The sequence below is a fragment of the Mustela lutreola genome, chromosome 3 (genome assembly GCF_030435805.1).
Source record: "Mustela lutreola isolate mMusLut2 chromosome 3, mMusLut2.pri, whole genome shotgun sequence".
NCBI lineage: Eukaryota > Metazoa > Chordata > Mammalia > Carnivora > Mustelidae > Mustela > Mustela lutreola.
This window is the reverse complement of record NC_081292.1, coordinates 177,435,535-177,451,109: the sequence shown is the minus strand read 5'-3', so window position 1 is coordinate 177,451,109 and position 15,575 is coordinate 177,435,535. Positions and strand designations below refer to the sequence as shown.

At 39.3% G+C, this 15,575-nt stretch overlaps 1 protein-coding gene across 11 annotated transcripts in view; it reads right to left on the bottom strand.

The window, feature by feature from the left end:
- The window catches only part of DOCK10 (dedicator of cytokinesis 10), a 263,031-nt gene that overhangs the window by 41,708 nt on the left and 205,748 nt on the right, over positions 1-15,575 (bottom strand). For all 11 annotated transcript variants that reach the window (XM_059167885.1, XM_059167886.1, XM_059167888.1 and 8 more), the window contains exons 27-30: positions 15,304-15,375; positions 8,724-8,870; positions 2,279-2,362; positions 95-191 (exon numbers count right to left, since the gene is read on the bottom strand). In XM_059167885.1, the coding sequence (XP_059023868.1) occupies positions 95-191; positions 2,279-2,362; positions 8,724-8,870; positions 15,304-15,375 (400 nt within the window). The remainder of the gene's footprint in view (positions 1-94; positions 192-2,278; positions 2,363-8,723; positions 8,871-15,303; positions 15,376-15,575) is intronic.

Sequence of the window (15,575 nt, the reverse complement as noted above, 5' to 3'; positions counted from 1 at the left end):
AGTAGGAAAAAAGCAACACGTAAACAAAGGTAAAAACAAATAAACAAATTTGAATGTTCATTTTGTAGGAACGGGTGCAAATTCTGGGCATTACCTGGAATGTTTGCTGATCTTATGGGGAGACACAAAGGTATAAAGTGTTCATGCTGACATACTTCTTGAAGAAAATCAAATTTATACTGGCATAAGGTCTGAAAAAGAGGCAAACTAAATGACTTATTTACTCACCAAGAAGGTTAATAAAAAATCTGCCTTTGAATCTTATACCTAGAAAGATGTAGTTACTTTTGTGGACTTTTGTTTTTGAGCTTCTAAGAGATATGAAGATATGATCTTACCCAGTAGTATTTTCTATTTCTTTAAGCTTCTATCAGCCCATGTTTATTCTGAGAGAGCTTGTGTCTCACCACAGGTACAGAACTCTAAAACTACACTGAGCTCATGGAACAGGTCACTGTAATCAACCCTTCTTATCCAGTGCTAAGGAAGATAATGGCCCACGTGATCTCTCTGTAGGCCTTTTGTTCTCAGACTATATTATTTAATCTCACCTCTTTCCTGCCCTTGCAAACAGGCCTGTCTTCTCAATAATGTTTTGATTAGGACAGTGATTAATGGAATTCAGACATGGTCTAAGACAGCTTAATACATGTGTTAAAAACAATCACATAAGAAGAAACAATTAACAATTCATAAATATTCTGTTCTCCTCATTGTGCAGACCAAGTAATCAATTTTTAGGATCCAGTTAGGTTGTATTCATTGTAGTCACTAATATCAGCCAACAACATAAAATATATTCCATTTGCTCGGATATTTTAGAATTATATTTTGTGGCAACTTCAGTTAATAATTTAAAATACTCTCATTTCAAACAAGGATAGTATTTGACTTAATCCTTTGTGCATCAAAGTGAATAAGAGCATAATTAAATTGTATGTTAATTATTTTTCATTGAGTATGTTCTGTTTGGTTTCTGAAAAAAATAAATAATTTAGGCCTCCTGGAATTATATCTAAAAGGATATTTGGCAAATTTCATGCATAATTGGAGCACTAGCAAAGAATATTCTTTCAAAAAATATATACAGAGGGAAATGGATTCTCAAAATCCAAATGGCATATAATCATATAACTCCCCTAGTCAAAAGTAAATCTCCATTGCCCTAAAGATAATGTTCAGGTTCCTAAGCATGGCATGAATGGATATAAGAAGATCATTATTTATTTTTGGCTTCTCTACATTCATTATTCTTTCCCAATACCTTGAAAATTACCCCTTGGGGACTTTCCTTCTTCCCAATGGGCAAAGGTTAATGGGGAACTATTAGTTCTGGTGACCTGTCTTCCCTCCTTAAGAGGCAGGCATGTGACCCGAAGCAGGTTGGTCACACATTTCCTCTCTGGAATGTAAATTTTAAGCAGAGGGTTAAGGGGAAGAAAATGGTCCTAACATATTTTTTAAGCAGTAGTGAGCCTTAGCCACATGGTTCTTCCTTTGCAATTATTCTTGTGTCCTGGCCCCTGTTCCTTCTCAAGCTCAGCTCTCCAGCTCTTTCACTGATGCCTTTATGCTTCTAATACTTTCCCTCTGCTCAAACTTACATAACTTTCTGTTGCTTGCAACCCAGAGAAACTTAACTGGTACAGCTTTCATGATCTGGCCCATATCCAGTCTTAATTCCTTCCAGCATATGTCTTACTGTAGCTCAATGGTTCTCAAAGTTGAAAGAATATAAGAATCACCTGAAAGTCTTATTGTAATACAGATTTTGGAGTCCCATCTGCCACAGTCAGCTCTGGGATCACTGGTCTGGGAACCACACTTTGAGAATCACTGCTCTCTAGACAGCATTGTTCCCAATCTATCTCCCAACACATTCTCCCTACTTGGGAAAGGGGGTTAATTGTCCATTTTTCCCTAGGCTGAAGGATTTCAGAAAAGTGAGACTTTCAGTGCTAAAACCAAGTCAATCCCAAGCAAACCTGACCACAATAACTGCAGCTGAAAAGTATCACTCCTTTCACAGCCCACAGGAAATAGAAGTGAAACCTACATGTTCATTCCAGACTCCACACTCCACAGTCCCCTTTTAAGAAAGGATGTGGGAGACGAACAGATGGACCATTTTAAAAGGTTGCCTCTCATTGGGATAGAAACTATTTGTTGATGCAGAGAATGGATAGGCTAATGTTTTAAGCAGGAAAACACAGAGACTAGTAGATTTATTTATAATGCAGTGGTTTAGAAAGCAATCAGTCCTTCACTTGGTTCTTACCTTGAGATCACCAGAGGAGAACATGCTGACGTAATTGTTAACCATCTTAAATACAAAGCCCCGATCCATAAATGTAAAACAGCGCTAAAAAATACAAAATCATAAATTCAGACATTTTTGCTTTAAAGGTCATTAAAGATTTTAGAAAAGGTGATTAAATATATTGAAGCAAAATGACATTTAACTAAATGTGTTGTGTAATAAATGTTTTAAAAGAACTCTACAATATGTTTAAGCATTCATCCACGTATGGCAACTAATTAAAATATGAGATAGTGTGCACATGCCAGAAAGTTACAAAACCCTCTTTGTCAATTTTATAAAACACCACTTAAAATATTGCAATGAAATATTATAGCCCTTTCCTTTCTATACAGGTTTTAGCTTTTACTTACCTATTTTTTTAAATCACTTAGTTACATTTTATTACTGTTCTTTTAGTAATTTGACTACATAGTTTATCAGGTGAAGATCCTTTGCTGTACAATAACTGGGTAGGAACAGAGGTCGTAGAGGCGGGTCAGGAAAACCTTTTTAAATCTCCGGCTTCCTTTAACCCAGTAGTTTCCTTTCCAGGCAAGGCAGCTTGAATTTGTGGAATGAAGGTAAGAGACACTGAGATTTCCATCTCTTACTCTGTTGTCAAGGAGGGTCTTAAACAGCAAGTAGGTTGGGAGGAGACAGGCAAACACATTCCAAGTTGGCATAACACTCTCCCTCCAAAAGACCAATGGCCATGTAAGCAGTAACTGAGGAACATTAGCCAAATGACTGTACTGGGAAAGTGTGAAGTAGGAGGCACAGACCATATGTACTGATGCCAGACCCTGGCGAGGTCATCACTGTGTGCATGGGTTTGATTCCATCATCCACATGGATGTGAGGACGTACATGGGAAAACCTTGCTGCTGCTGTACCACTTAGTAGGGAAGGTTTCTTTCTTGTCTCTAGAGTTTGACATGTACCATTGCAATGGTTGCACATTTTTTGGACCTCTTCTCAATTTTAAAAACAAATCTCTTCTCTCAGAGAGGACAGGATGTAAAATTGGTCATAGATAGTATATTTACCAAGTAGAAAGTCTCCCGTTGAAAGACATCTGTGCATAAAGAACTATTTTCTCTAGCAATGTTCTTCTAATTGTTAGGGATGTCATTTATATTTTTGTTTTATTTTCCTTTCCCTTGTCCTTTGGTTTCTTCTTATTATGTCCCTACTCATTCCCTACTATGTTAGTATGCTTCCCCATTTATATTTTCATTTTTAATATGAATTTAAGTTCTTTCAATAACTCTCCATTCACTAAAAGGTAAATGGATCCAGTGTCCTCCCAACTGCCAGTAGAGCAGTGGGGAGAGGCAGACACCAGAGCATAGTCACAGTCACAGGCTCAGAAGATGTAAAGAGATATAAAGAGATAGGCAAGGCAGAAAATAGGGGCTTTTCTGTTTCTGCACAACATGGGGTCCCAGCAGGTATGTCAAATACTTGCAGGTTCTCCAGCTGTAGGAGTTAGTCCCCAACCTCGAAATATCCCCAATGTGGAGTTTTTCCAGAGAAGACCGCCCTTTGCTGTCTTCTTTCTGTTGGAAAGGGGTTTGGGTCTGACCTTACAGAGAGAGGAGGACCACCCAATACAACTGTGGGACCATCCAATACAACTGTGGGCTCTAGAAACATCTCAATAAAAAAGCAGATGAAAAAGAACCCTGGGGAGTCAATGGTAAAGACACAAGGGCTTTTGACTCAATGGAGAAGGGGTTGGTGAGTTCTGTCACTGAGCCAGAGTAGTGGCAGTTGTCCCAAACAGGGGTGACAGTCCTTATTCTGCAGAGCAGATGTGATAGTTTTTGAAGGAGGTTAAACCCGAGCCTAGTGACAGGGAAGATGGGGAGAAGGCTCCCTGCCCTGGGAATCTCGGAAAACCCATTTAGGGTTTCTTGAGATTGAAGAAAGACCTATATGTAAGTTTGTCATCCTCTTTCCAAGGGGCAGTGAGGAAAAAGGATATATATCCCAGGATGTAAGATCAGCAGAATCAGCCTTCTGACTGCAGAGAGCCCTCCCACAAGTCAAGCTTCATCAAGCACCTCTCCTGTCATGGGTCCATCTCCTCATTGCTTGACCCAAGTGCAGTAGCTCTTCAGCCTATTGCTGAAGTCTAGAGGGGTCTCTTTGCTTTTGTTTAAAAATAATTTATATTAAGTTTATAGTAATAAAAAATAATTCGTAGCAAGCTTTGGCAAACTGTGGCCCATCAGCCCAAATTGCTTGTTCGTCCGTCCTTCCTTCCTTCCTTCCTTCCTTTCTAAGATTTATTTATTTGAGAGAGAGAGGGTACAAGTGTGGGGGGAGAGGCTCCAAGGTAGGTAGAGAATCTCAAGCAGACTTCGCATTGAGCACGGAGTCAGGCAAGGGGCTTGATCTCACCATTGTGAGATCATGACCTGAGCCAAAATCCCAAGTCTGACATTTAGACTGAGCTATCCAGGTGTCCCCACTGTCTGTTCTGTAAATCAAGTTTTATTGGAACATAGCCACACTCAATCATCTACATATTGTCTATGGTGAATGGTTTATGGATCTATCGTGCTACAATGGTTAAGTTGAGTATTTGTGCCAAAGACTATATATCCTGTGTAGCTAAAGATGTTTAGTATTTGGCCCTTTACCAAAAAAGTTTGCAGATTCCTGATCTGGAGGATAACTTATACTCTACCAAAATATTCTCAGTTTGGTTTAATAAACTAAAAGCCAAATATTCTAAATTATGTGCAAAAATATATTGTTGTAATAAAAGAATATTTTTTATCTAACCAATTGTGAGAACAATAATAATTTTAGTCTATCATTCATTTGGTGAAGGGTATGAAACCCCAAACAGTAAAATGAACCAGATGAGAGTCCTTGCCCTTTCTTTATATGTTTTACAAAACAACTGGTCCTACTATTTTCTTTCTCATCTTGGATACTTGCTTTCAATCCTGTGCTAGATATTAGCTTAGGTACTACCCACAGCAACTTTTACATGGATAAACTCTGTGGAAAACACTTACTTATTAAAAAATCATAGAACCTTTAAGTCAAATAAACAAATACAGTGACCTTCTCCTTTTCAGATACTCACTTATTCACCTTCTTGTGATGTTTACAGAGAAATATCACAGATGTTCATTAAACATATTTTGTTACAAACCAAGACTATCTCCTATATTAGATGATTTCCAAATGTTGTCCAAAGTTAACTGAAAGAAAGTGATCAGTCAGGTACATGTGTCAAAAGACAATGTCTGCCTGAGCAGGAAAATAGAAATCACACTGAAATTTCCTTTGCCATCTCCTTGGTACTATGCCTATATAAGAAGAGTATCTAGATGGGTTCACTCAGGTAACTGAAGTTGTGACCCAGACTGGCAGTAAAAAGAAAAATGACAAAATCTCCGTAGATATTCACGGGTCCATTTGTATCCTATCTACTTTCAGGAGAGAACAATAAGAGAAACGGACAAGGTTTGGGCTTACTTGTTAAAAAAATATTACTTTTCCTCCCCTGTCCCATCTTGTTTCATTTTTCCCACTCCCTGCCCCCCATGACACCCTGCCCTAATGGGACCAGGGAGGGAGAAAAACCATAAGAGACTCTTCATCTCAGGAAACAAACTGAGGGTTGCTGGGGCATTGGCGGGGAGGGATAAAGTAGCTGTTATAGACACTGGGGAGGGTATATGCTATGGTGAGTGCTGGGAATTGTGTAAGACTGATGATTCACAGACCTGTTCCCCTGAAGCAAATAACATACTATATATTAATAAAAAATATTACTTTCCCATAATATGATATAAAGGAAGGCACATTCCCACCTAGGAATTTTTATATGCCCACACCAGAGATACTGTTCTTTCCATTCTTGGAAAGCAATCTTGGCACAACTATGGTGTGAAAATTATATTCCAGTTGTGAAATTCCAAAGCCAGTTCATTCATGGTTATTTGATTACTAATGTAGGATTTAATAACCAAAAGAGGCAAAAGTCATTTGAAGCCCAAAATGAGCAAATAACCCTTATCATATTTCTGGGAATATGAGATATTTATAATGCCAATAGCAGGAATGAGCAATGTCGAACAGCTGAAAGCTCAAAGTTCATCAATTCACAGGCATTGTGCCAAATGACTACATTCAGTTTTATACTTCAAAAAAATCACTCTTTCCTTTTCCCTTTTCCTCTCCTAGTTCAAAAGATTCATCTGATAATCTTTCAAAATGTTTTAAAAGAAGTTTTCAGTGTCAAATAAATACCATTGAAACTAAAATTTGAAAAACCATGCTTGGCAGAGAGGATCATAGGGGAAAGGGAGGGAAAACAGAATGGGAAGAAATCAGAGAGGGAGACTAACCATGAGAAACTCAAAGAAACTGAGGGTTGTTGGAGGGGAAATAGGTGGGCAGATAGGGGACTGGGTGACAGGCATTAAGGAGGGCACATGAGGTCATGAGCACTTGCTGTTAGATGAAACTGATGAATCACTGACCTCTACCTCTGAAACTAATGACCGAACATATGTTGGCAACTTGAATTTAAATAAATAATTAAAAAAAGACAACCATGCTTGTAGAGTGGACTTTTATAATGTACAGTATATTAAACTGTTTCCACTTATAAACTTCACAGTTTTATTTTTGATTTGCAGTCAACATAATGTATATAATCTTATAGACTTTTAAGACTATAGGTGTAGAGATTATGCTTGTTTTTATCTATTGTCAGTCCATGCTTTTTACCCACAAATTTCACAAAACGACTGGTACCAATGTTAGCTTTCTACTCCATCTTGTCCTTTTCAATCTTGGACTTTTTTTTTTATTTGCTCCCAAGTGAGACAGTGTCATTTTATGTACCACAAGAAGCAACTTTTGTATGAATGTGTTTTAAGGGAATCACATTTATTCCAAGTATAGAGCATTTCAACCAAGGAGGGTAGATAAAAGGTCTTTTCTCTTTTTAAAAGACTTGCTCATTCATCATTCTTTGCAATTTAGCGAAGAATACTGCAGATGTTTCTTAAACATAATTTGCTTACAAATTGGAAAGTATCATTTTTTCTCAAATTTCTTCTTCTATCAAACACCTCAAATAAACTATTGGCATAATAACAGACTTTATTCCCATAGGTCTTAAAATGTGGTAGAAAACTATTTTTTTCTTTTTTACCCTCTTCATCACTAATTCTGACCATTCCTTTTTCTTTCAAAATCAGGAAAAAAGCAAAAAGAAGAGACAAAATTTTGAAGAAAAACAGTGAATTTTAGATGAGACCACATAGAGTGTATAATTTGAAATGATGTTTAATACATTAAAATTTGATTTAACTGGATTAAAACTCACCAAAGATAATTTGGACTAATTTTATATCTACATCCATGGCCTCTTAGCTTTCTTTATATAGTTAGCATTAATTTATGTATTCTTACACTTATCCAGTATGTTCCAATGGGCATCATAAAGATACAAGAAAAGTGGCTTTGTCAAGTTTATAATAGTCAATAGTTAGGCAAAAGAAGGAATAAAAGAAGAAAATTATCTTTCTAGTTGGATGTATTTTTAGAAAAAGATTTGAAAAACATTATCTTTCTAATTGGATATATATATTTTTAAAGATTTTATTAATTCAAGAGAGAGAGCAGAGAGAGAGAGAGGGAGCAAGAGCAAGGGGGTTGGGGTACCGAGAGAGGTATAGGAAGATGCAGGTTCCTGACGCAGGGCTTGATCCCAGGACCCCAGGATCATGACCTGAAGGCAGACATTTAACAGACTGAGCCATCCAGGCACAACTTTCTAGTTCTATGTATTAGCTCTTTAATGATATACTCTCATTCTACATTTGCTTTTTTTTTTTTTTTGACTAAGCATATTTCTTTTTCTCAATTCCATTTCTAATCCGAAGAAACATAACTATAATACTATGTGTGCGCGCATGTGTGTGTGTATGGTGTTTAGTAAGTAATTTCTCAATCTTTGATTGTTTAAAAAATGTTATTAGTGCATAACAAAAATGTCAAATTACCGAAAGTTCCCAAAGCAGCTATTTGACATCATGATTGGAACTATAGCCAATCAAGGGCAGAAATGCCCAAGATCATTTGCCACAGTTCAGCTTTTCCTTTAAAAACCTCATTTTTTATCTTTATCAGTGTTTAGAAATACTATGATTTGACAATAGTCAGTCAAATGATTACTTTTATTGAAACTTGGTTTTTGTTCTATGTGATTCCAAATTGGAAAAAAAAGTATTAGAAAGTATTATGCATCAGTAGAAATATTCACTTAATAGTGGTAGTTTTGACTTTTTATCATAAATGGAGATGTGAATTGATTAACATTTGGAGTAGCTCACATCCAAGATCATGAAGGCTTGAACGGAATGGCAAACGTTTAGAACTGTACCTTAAGAAATCTGGCAACGCTATGATTTGCCCTTCTCGTTTCTTCAAGTGCATCCTTGTATTTCCAAATCACGTGATCGCATAGGACCATGACAAGATTGTCCAACTCATTCTGATAAGATTCAGGAAATCTTTGAGTCCGAGAAAGCTAAGGAAAAAAAATGGATCATTTCTTTATAATGTGGCATATCAAATCCTAAGCCTGGAAAAAAAAAGAAACTGAAAGACGGATTTCATTTTGTATAACATCAAACAAAGACAGTGCTTTTGGAAACTTGAAAGTGATAATAAAATGGAAGCCGTTTTAATTTCAAGATAATGATTTCCATCATTTCCATTTCATCTTTCCTTCTATTTTGCCCAATTAATTTTTCACTTTTTCATTAAAAAGTAAAATACATATTAATTGCAAACTATTCAAACAGTGTAGAAGTGTCACATGTTCTATGACCTCTCACATCTTAATTCTTCTCCCTTCCCTCTTAAAAAATAATTATAATGGATATTATTCTAGATTTACATTAACACATAGTTTTCTATTTTTTTTTTTAAAGATTTCATTTCTTTGACAGAGAGAGAGAGTGAGAGAGGGAACACAAGCAGGAGGAGTGGGAGAGGGAGAAGCAGGCTTCCCACTGAGCAGGGAGCCCCACGCAGGACTCGATCCCAGGACCCTGAGATCATGACCTGGGCCAAAGGCAAACGCTTAACGACTGAGCCACCCAGGCACCTCATAGTTTCTATTTAATTTAAAATCAATTATTTTGATTTTTTTAAGACTAGGCATGCCCCAACTATAAAAGTTCAATGAATGAGTAACTGAGTGAGTACAGATGTTGGCTTGAAATGTTCTCTAGTAAGTTCCAGGTAGTCTTTTCTGAAAAATTGATTTCAGTTTTATTGAGGTATAACTGACACATAAAACCGTAAGACAGTTAAAGCATACACTGTGTGTGTTTTTTTTAAAGATTATATTTATTTATTTGAGAGAGAGGGGGAGTTAGCGAGAGCACAAGCAGAGGTGAGGTCAGAGGGAGAGGAGTAGGGGGGAGGGAAGGAGACCGAAAGAGGGAGAGGGAGAAGGAGGCTCTCGAGAAGCAGGGAGACTCGGGGCTTGATCCTGGAACCCTGAGATCATGACCTGAGTTGAAGGCAGATGCTTAACTAACTGAGCCACCCAGGTGTTTGATATACATGTGCACTGTGAAAGATTCCTTCCATCTAGTTAATTAACATATCCATCATCTCACATATTTATTTTTATTTTTTTGTGTGTGAGAACATTTAAGTTTTACTCTTAGCAATTTCAATCATACGACACACTGTTATTAGCTATAATCATCGTGTTTTACATCAGATCCTCACCCCTTCTTCATCTTGTAGCTGCAAGTTTGTACATGGTGATCCTAACCTCACAGTCCCAGCATATGCTGCAGCAGGTGCCAGCGAGAACTCTTTTTTTTTTTTTTTTTTTTTTTTTTAAAGATTTTATTTATTTATTTGACAGAGAGAAATCACAAGTAGATGGAGAGGCAGGCAGAGAGAGAGAGAGAGAGGGAAGCAGGCTCCCTGCTGAGCAGAGAGCCCGATGCGGGACTCGATCCCAGGACCCTGAGATCATGACCTGAGCCGAAGGCAGCGGCTTAACCCACTGAGCCACCCAGGCGCCCCGAGAACTCTTAATCAAGAGATGTGTCTCCAGATACAAGCCTGGACCTAAACTCTCTGGGTCCCCAAGGAGCACCCCTCAGGTCCAGGAATCTTCTCCTCCTGTTGGACCTCCTGCACAGGGTGGGGGAATTTCAGGCAGCTAAGTTTTCCCATCTATCTGTAGTTCATGAGTTTACCCAGTCCTTTGGACAAGATAGGCAAAATTGATTCATCTTGACAAGCTGGTTTAAAATTAGACTTACATTTTCACTATTTCACTATAGATAGAAACACAAAATTTAGAGAGAGACTGAACTACATAATTCTAAGATTCTCTGCACCCAGCCTTCCGTGCTGCTGAATAAAAGCCACGAAGGATGAAGTTTTAGCAATCACTTAGAACATACATAAGTTCCACTATGGGAGGCTGCTTTGGTCTACAACTGCCTTTTTCTTTTCTCTTTTCTTTTCTTTCCTTTCTTTTTCCTTTCCTTTCCTTTTCCTTTCCTTCCCTTTTCTTTTTCTTCTCTTCTCTTCTCCTCTTTTCTTTTCAACTAAGTCAAGGCCCTCAGGTGCTTCTGTGCACTGAATTTTTTTTTTTTTTTTAAGTCAACTTACCAGGACACTGCTATATAGAGTTTTGGGATATTCTGGTTATCCTCCATGCATACTTAACACTTAGTGTGAAAATTAAATTAAATTAACAACAAATAAACCCAAGGAATTTAGTCATATGCATCATTTTCATTCTGCTCTGTATACCTTGGGAAATAAGAGAAAACAATTCTTCTACCTGAAAGCAACATTCATTTTTTAAATAATCAAAGCACATTTTTAGATTTCCTCTTTTCCTTTTGTTAATTCTCTAAGATGCATAAAACAGACCAGCACTGACATTGTCTTCACACAGGACACGTGTTGATACCTTGGGCTTTGATGTTCCCTGTTTCACTCTCTTTTTCTTTTCCTCTCAAACTCCCCTTGTGGCCCACTCCCACTCCTAACATAAAGGTGCTCTGACTGGTAAATACACGAGTAGTATTTTTAACTGTTCTCCAGCAGTATATCTCCAAGGCTCAAGGTGGGAGAATTTCTGCTCCAAAGACTGTGGACTTCTGTCTCAAGACAGAGGAAGAAAGGGGGCAAGGGGATGGCATAGACTAAGCTCAAGCAAAAAAGCCAAAACAGGATGGGAGAATCTGGACTATGGTACTGTGTAGGTCACCAGGAGCAGGCATAGAATGCATGGGCTGACATTCAGGCATTTGGCAGTTTTTCAGGAGCAAGACATTGATGGGAAGCAAAAGGTTAGCCAGTACAATGAACCTTTTGCCACTAGAGAGGAGTGCAGAGAAGGCCTCCAATAGTTCCTCGTAAACATAAGCTTGCCTTGGTCAAGGCAGCAGAGGTCATCGGGTGGTGCTATCTGCCTCTCAGGGGACTTAACCAGGCATCTTTTCTGACCTCCTCAAATCTCCCACACTCCATAATGACAAAAACTGTTTTAATGGTGGGAAAAACCATACACTTCCCAATTGAAAAAGAAAGAAAGAAAGAAAGAAAGAAAGAAAGAAAGAAAGAAAGAAAGAAAGAAAATGCAGATAGCTTCAGAGGTGTTTATTATGAATGTTTTTTGGTCAAATGATCATATCAGGTCTTTCTTACTGTGATGCAGGGAGATGGTTAGAAATCTGGAAGGTGATGGTCCCTGGAAGAAAACTGGACTGTGGGATTGCTCCTGCAGGGGACAGTGAGAAGGCAACTGGAATCGATGAAGATAAATTGTTAGACACAAAGACGTGGCCCATGATGAATGCCTTTATTTTTAACTGTTCATAAGCATGTCTGTGACCTATTTGAGTAGACATGTACTCGTGGGAATGAAAGGATTTTAGTCCAACCCGTTCTTTTTACAGATGAGAAAACAGGCTCTGAGATATTAAATGTCTTTTTTATCATCCATCTAGTTAGTGGTAGGGCAAGGAATTGTGGTGAAGTTTCCTAACTCCAACACTGCTTAAAAACAGAAAGATAGGGAATATTTTTATCTTCACATTAGATTTTCTCTTCCTTCCAGACAGGAGGTTTTTTATCTCTGGAGGAGGGAGAGTGGACATAGCTGAAAAGCAAATATATGACCTTAGAGATAAGTTAAGGAGCTCCGGAGATGATTAAATGTCCAAACAAGGCAGATCTGTTATGCTTGGGTCAAGCCATGGCTGGAGAGACCTGTGGTGTGGAGGCATGTCTGGGGAAATCTGGGTGGTTGACCTCAGCATGGTGGCTCTGCACATTTCCCTGAGCCCTCAGCACTAGTATAAGTGCCCTACACCTCCCTACTAGGAGATCACATTTCTCCCAGGTGGGAGACCCTGCAAAAACCTTTCCCTGCAAGGCAGTAGGCAAATCCTTCAGGAGATGTCCTTTCTCCCCTGGAGCTCAGGCTAATAACTGGGGTTAAGTCCCAGCTTAACCCAGGTATGAACCTGCTGTGCCTGAGAAAATAAGACAGAGAATATGCCCCAAGAAGATCTAAGAGTTAGCTGACCTGTGCCAAGCAGGAGCCATGGGAATTCCTTTGAGATTGAATGTTAAATGTGATAAGGGGGCCATAAAGGAGAGTGAGTAAGTTAAAACTCATTGACATGGGGCATGGGGCACTTTATCAGGACTTGGGATGAATTAATCCTGTTCTCATTATTAGGATGGCTCTTAGAACCCTAGAGATAGCACATTCTAAGCAAAGGAAAATGAGAATGCTTGAGGTGCCCCTGCAAATGACAGAGGAAGGAATAAAGAGGCAGAGGAAAGTGGATATATAGGAATGCATATATTGACATCAGAAGGCCCACTGGATGGTCAAGTTCTATAGTAAGGTCCAGATGATACACCATCCACACCAAAGCCATGAAGAAGTTGCTGGGACCGACATCCCTCAGAAGATCAGGGGTCTCCCATCTGCAGGTGAGACAGGCAGTCACAGTGCTGTCTCACTAACGGCCATGGAGATGATGTTCACCAAAGTAGCAGGGACCATGTGATGCTATTTAACCTCTAGGAACCAGAAGCCTGTGATTATCCTAACAGATGGCAAGGTTGGAGGGCAGCCAAAGGGGCTAGACTCTCATGGAGTTGTAAAGCCAGTTAATAATGTGTGGGTTCCCTCTGGGAAAAACAGACAGCAACCAACAATGACAGTGTTTCATCCCCCAAGAGGGCAGGAATGGACTGTTAGAAGATGAGGATGCTTGCTCCAAAAAATATTCATGATGCCTTTCCCTGTTCCTGGACCCGAGTCAATGTTCTGATCTGGTACACACTGATTGAAGAAGAGAGGGAGTCTCTAAAAGACAACCCCAGCAATACTTCAGTAAGTATATACCACCATGAATCTGTCAGTCCTTCTACAAGGGACCCTACAGCCATTTACTCAGGTGACCACATTAAGGAGAGGGGATTACTCACATAATTCAAGCACTATTAAACACAAGATCCGAGTTGATACTGATATCTGAAGGCCAAAAGAATCATGACATTTACCCTGTTATAGTGGGAACTTAGAGGGACCAATAAGAGTCCTGATTATAATTCTGTTAATTGTGGGTCCACTGGTCTCAAAGATCCACCCAACAGTTATTTACCTGGTGCAAATGTGTATTTATACATTATGCATAATTGACACAATTGGCATTTGAAGTAACCTTACAGTGGATGCTTGGCGTGTGGAACTTTCTAGTGTAAAAGGCCTAGTGGAAAGGTCCAAAACTGCTCCTTCCTGACCAAGAGTGAAAATAAAGATGATATCGCTATTCACCACCATCCCCGCCCAAAACAGTATTCTGATTTACTCTCTTGGTGGCAGAGGGGTGGAGTCAGAGGTTCCCCTTGGTCTCACCCACTGTGGGAGTACAGAGAAGTCTCTGTGGAACTCAGCTGGTCAATCCACTTGAGTCTTTCTTATTCCTCCTTACCCAATCATAACTACAAATAGTCTGGGTAGAGTGTGATTACCAGAGGCCGAGACCACTCTGGACCAGTCTGAGGGCTGGGTCTCACCACAGTGTGGTAAGTCATCAAGGCCTTCAGAGGTGCTGGCCAAGGGTGAGGGGTAAAAAATAGAAGAAAAGGGAAATCATGAGATCAGGTAGGGCCTTGAGATATACTGTGGAAGAGCAGGTTCAGGAGCATGTGGCCCAAACAGAGGACTGTGGCAGCCATGGATATGTACAGCTCAGATGTTCCTTCAAGACAAAAACCTACTAGGAAGAACATAAATAGTTGCTAACCTTTGGGATCCACTCAAGTGCTCATGCCAAGGCCATGCTCTCCTGAGGCTGCTTCAAGTTCATAACTGAGCTTGCAGAGACATCAGACCAGACCATCAGCCCCATGCAGGAGTCTCCCAATGAAAATTCTCTGCTCTCAGATTGCCCACTGGCCTAACCGAAATCTCCCCACTGCAGAGTGATTTTTGGCCAACCCTCCTTCCTTCCTTCCCCATCTTCTCCCACAGGTGTTAGAACTTTCTGCTCCTGGGGCACCTGGGTGGCCCAGTTGGTTAAGCACCTGCCTTTGGCTCAGGTCATGATCCTAGAGTCCCAGGATCTAGTCCCATATGGGGCTCCCTGCTCAGCTGGGCGGGGGGGTCTGCTTCTCCCTTTGACCTCTCTCCTCTCATTGTATCTCTTAAATAGGTAGAATCTTAAAAAAAAAGAGCTTCTTGCTCCTTTTGTCCTTCCCCCTCATCTTTCTGCACTTCTAATTTTGTCCTGGCTTCTGAAGGACCTGTACTGACACACACAATCACTTCTCTCACTTAAAAAGCAATTTACATAAATTGCTAAGGTTTACGAAGTAAATAAAAATGGAACTAATGAGAGTGTATTCATCAGCACAATTGTTGGATAATATTGTATTACCTATGATCTTACCTGAATTTTATTTGTGTCAATCAAGTGCTGAGCCATCGATTTTAGGATAATTGCAAAGAAGAACCAGGAGTGCTATTAGAAAACAAAAAGACAGTAAGAAATTTATTATGTTACAGCAAAATAATGATGACTCCGTGCTCTAAAGCATGTAATGTTATAAATATTGATTTTAAAATGTATTTTGGAATGGATGGGCCAGCTGCACACATGACCGTCCAGTCTGCACAAGTGAGTGCTGTCCACAGACCAGTGACTCCCACTTTAAGGTGCTT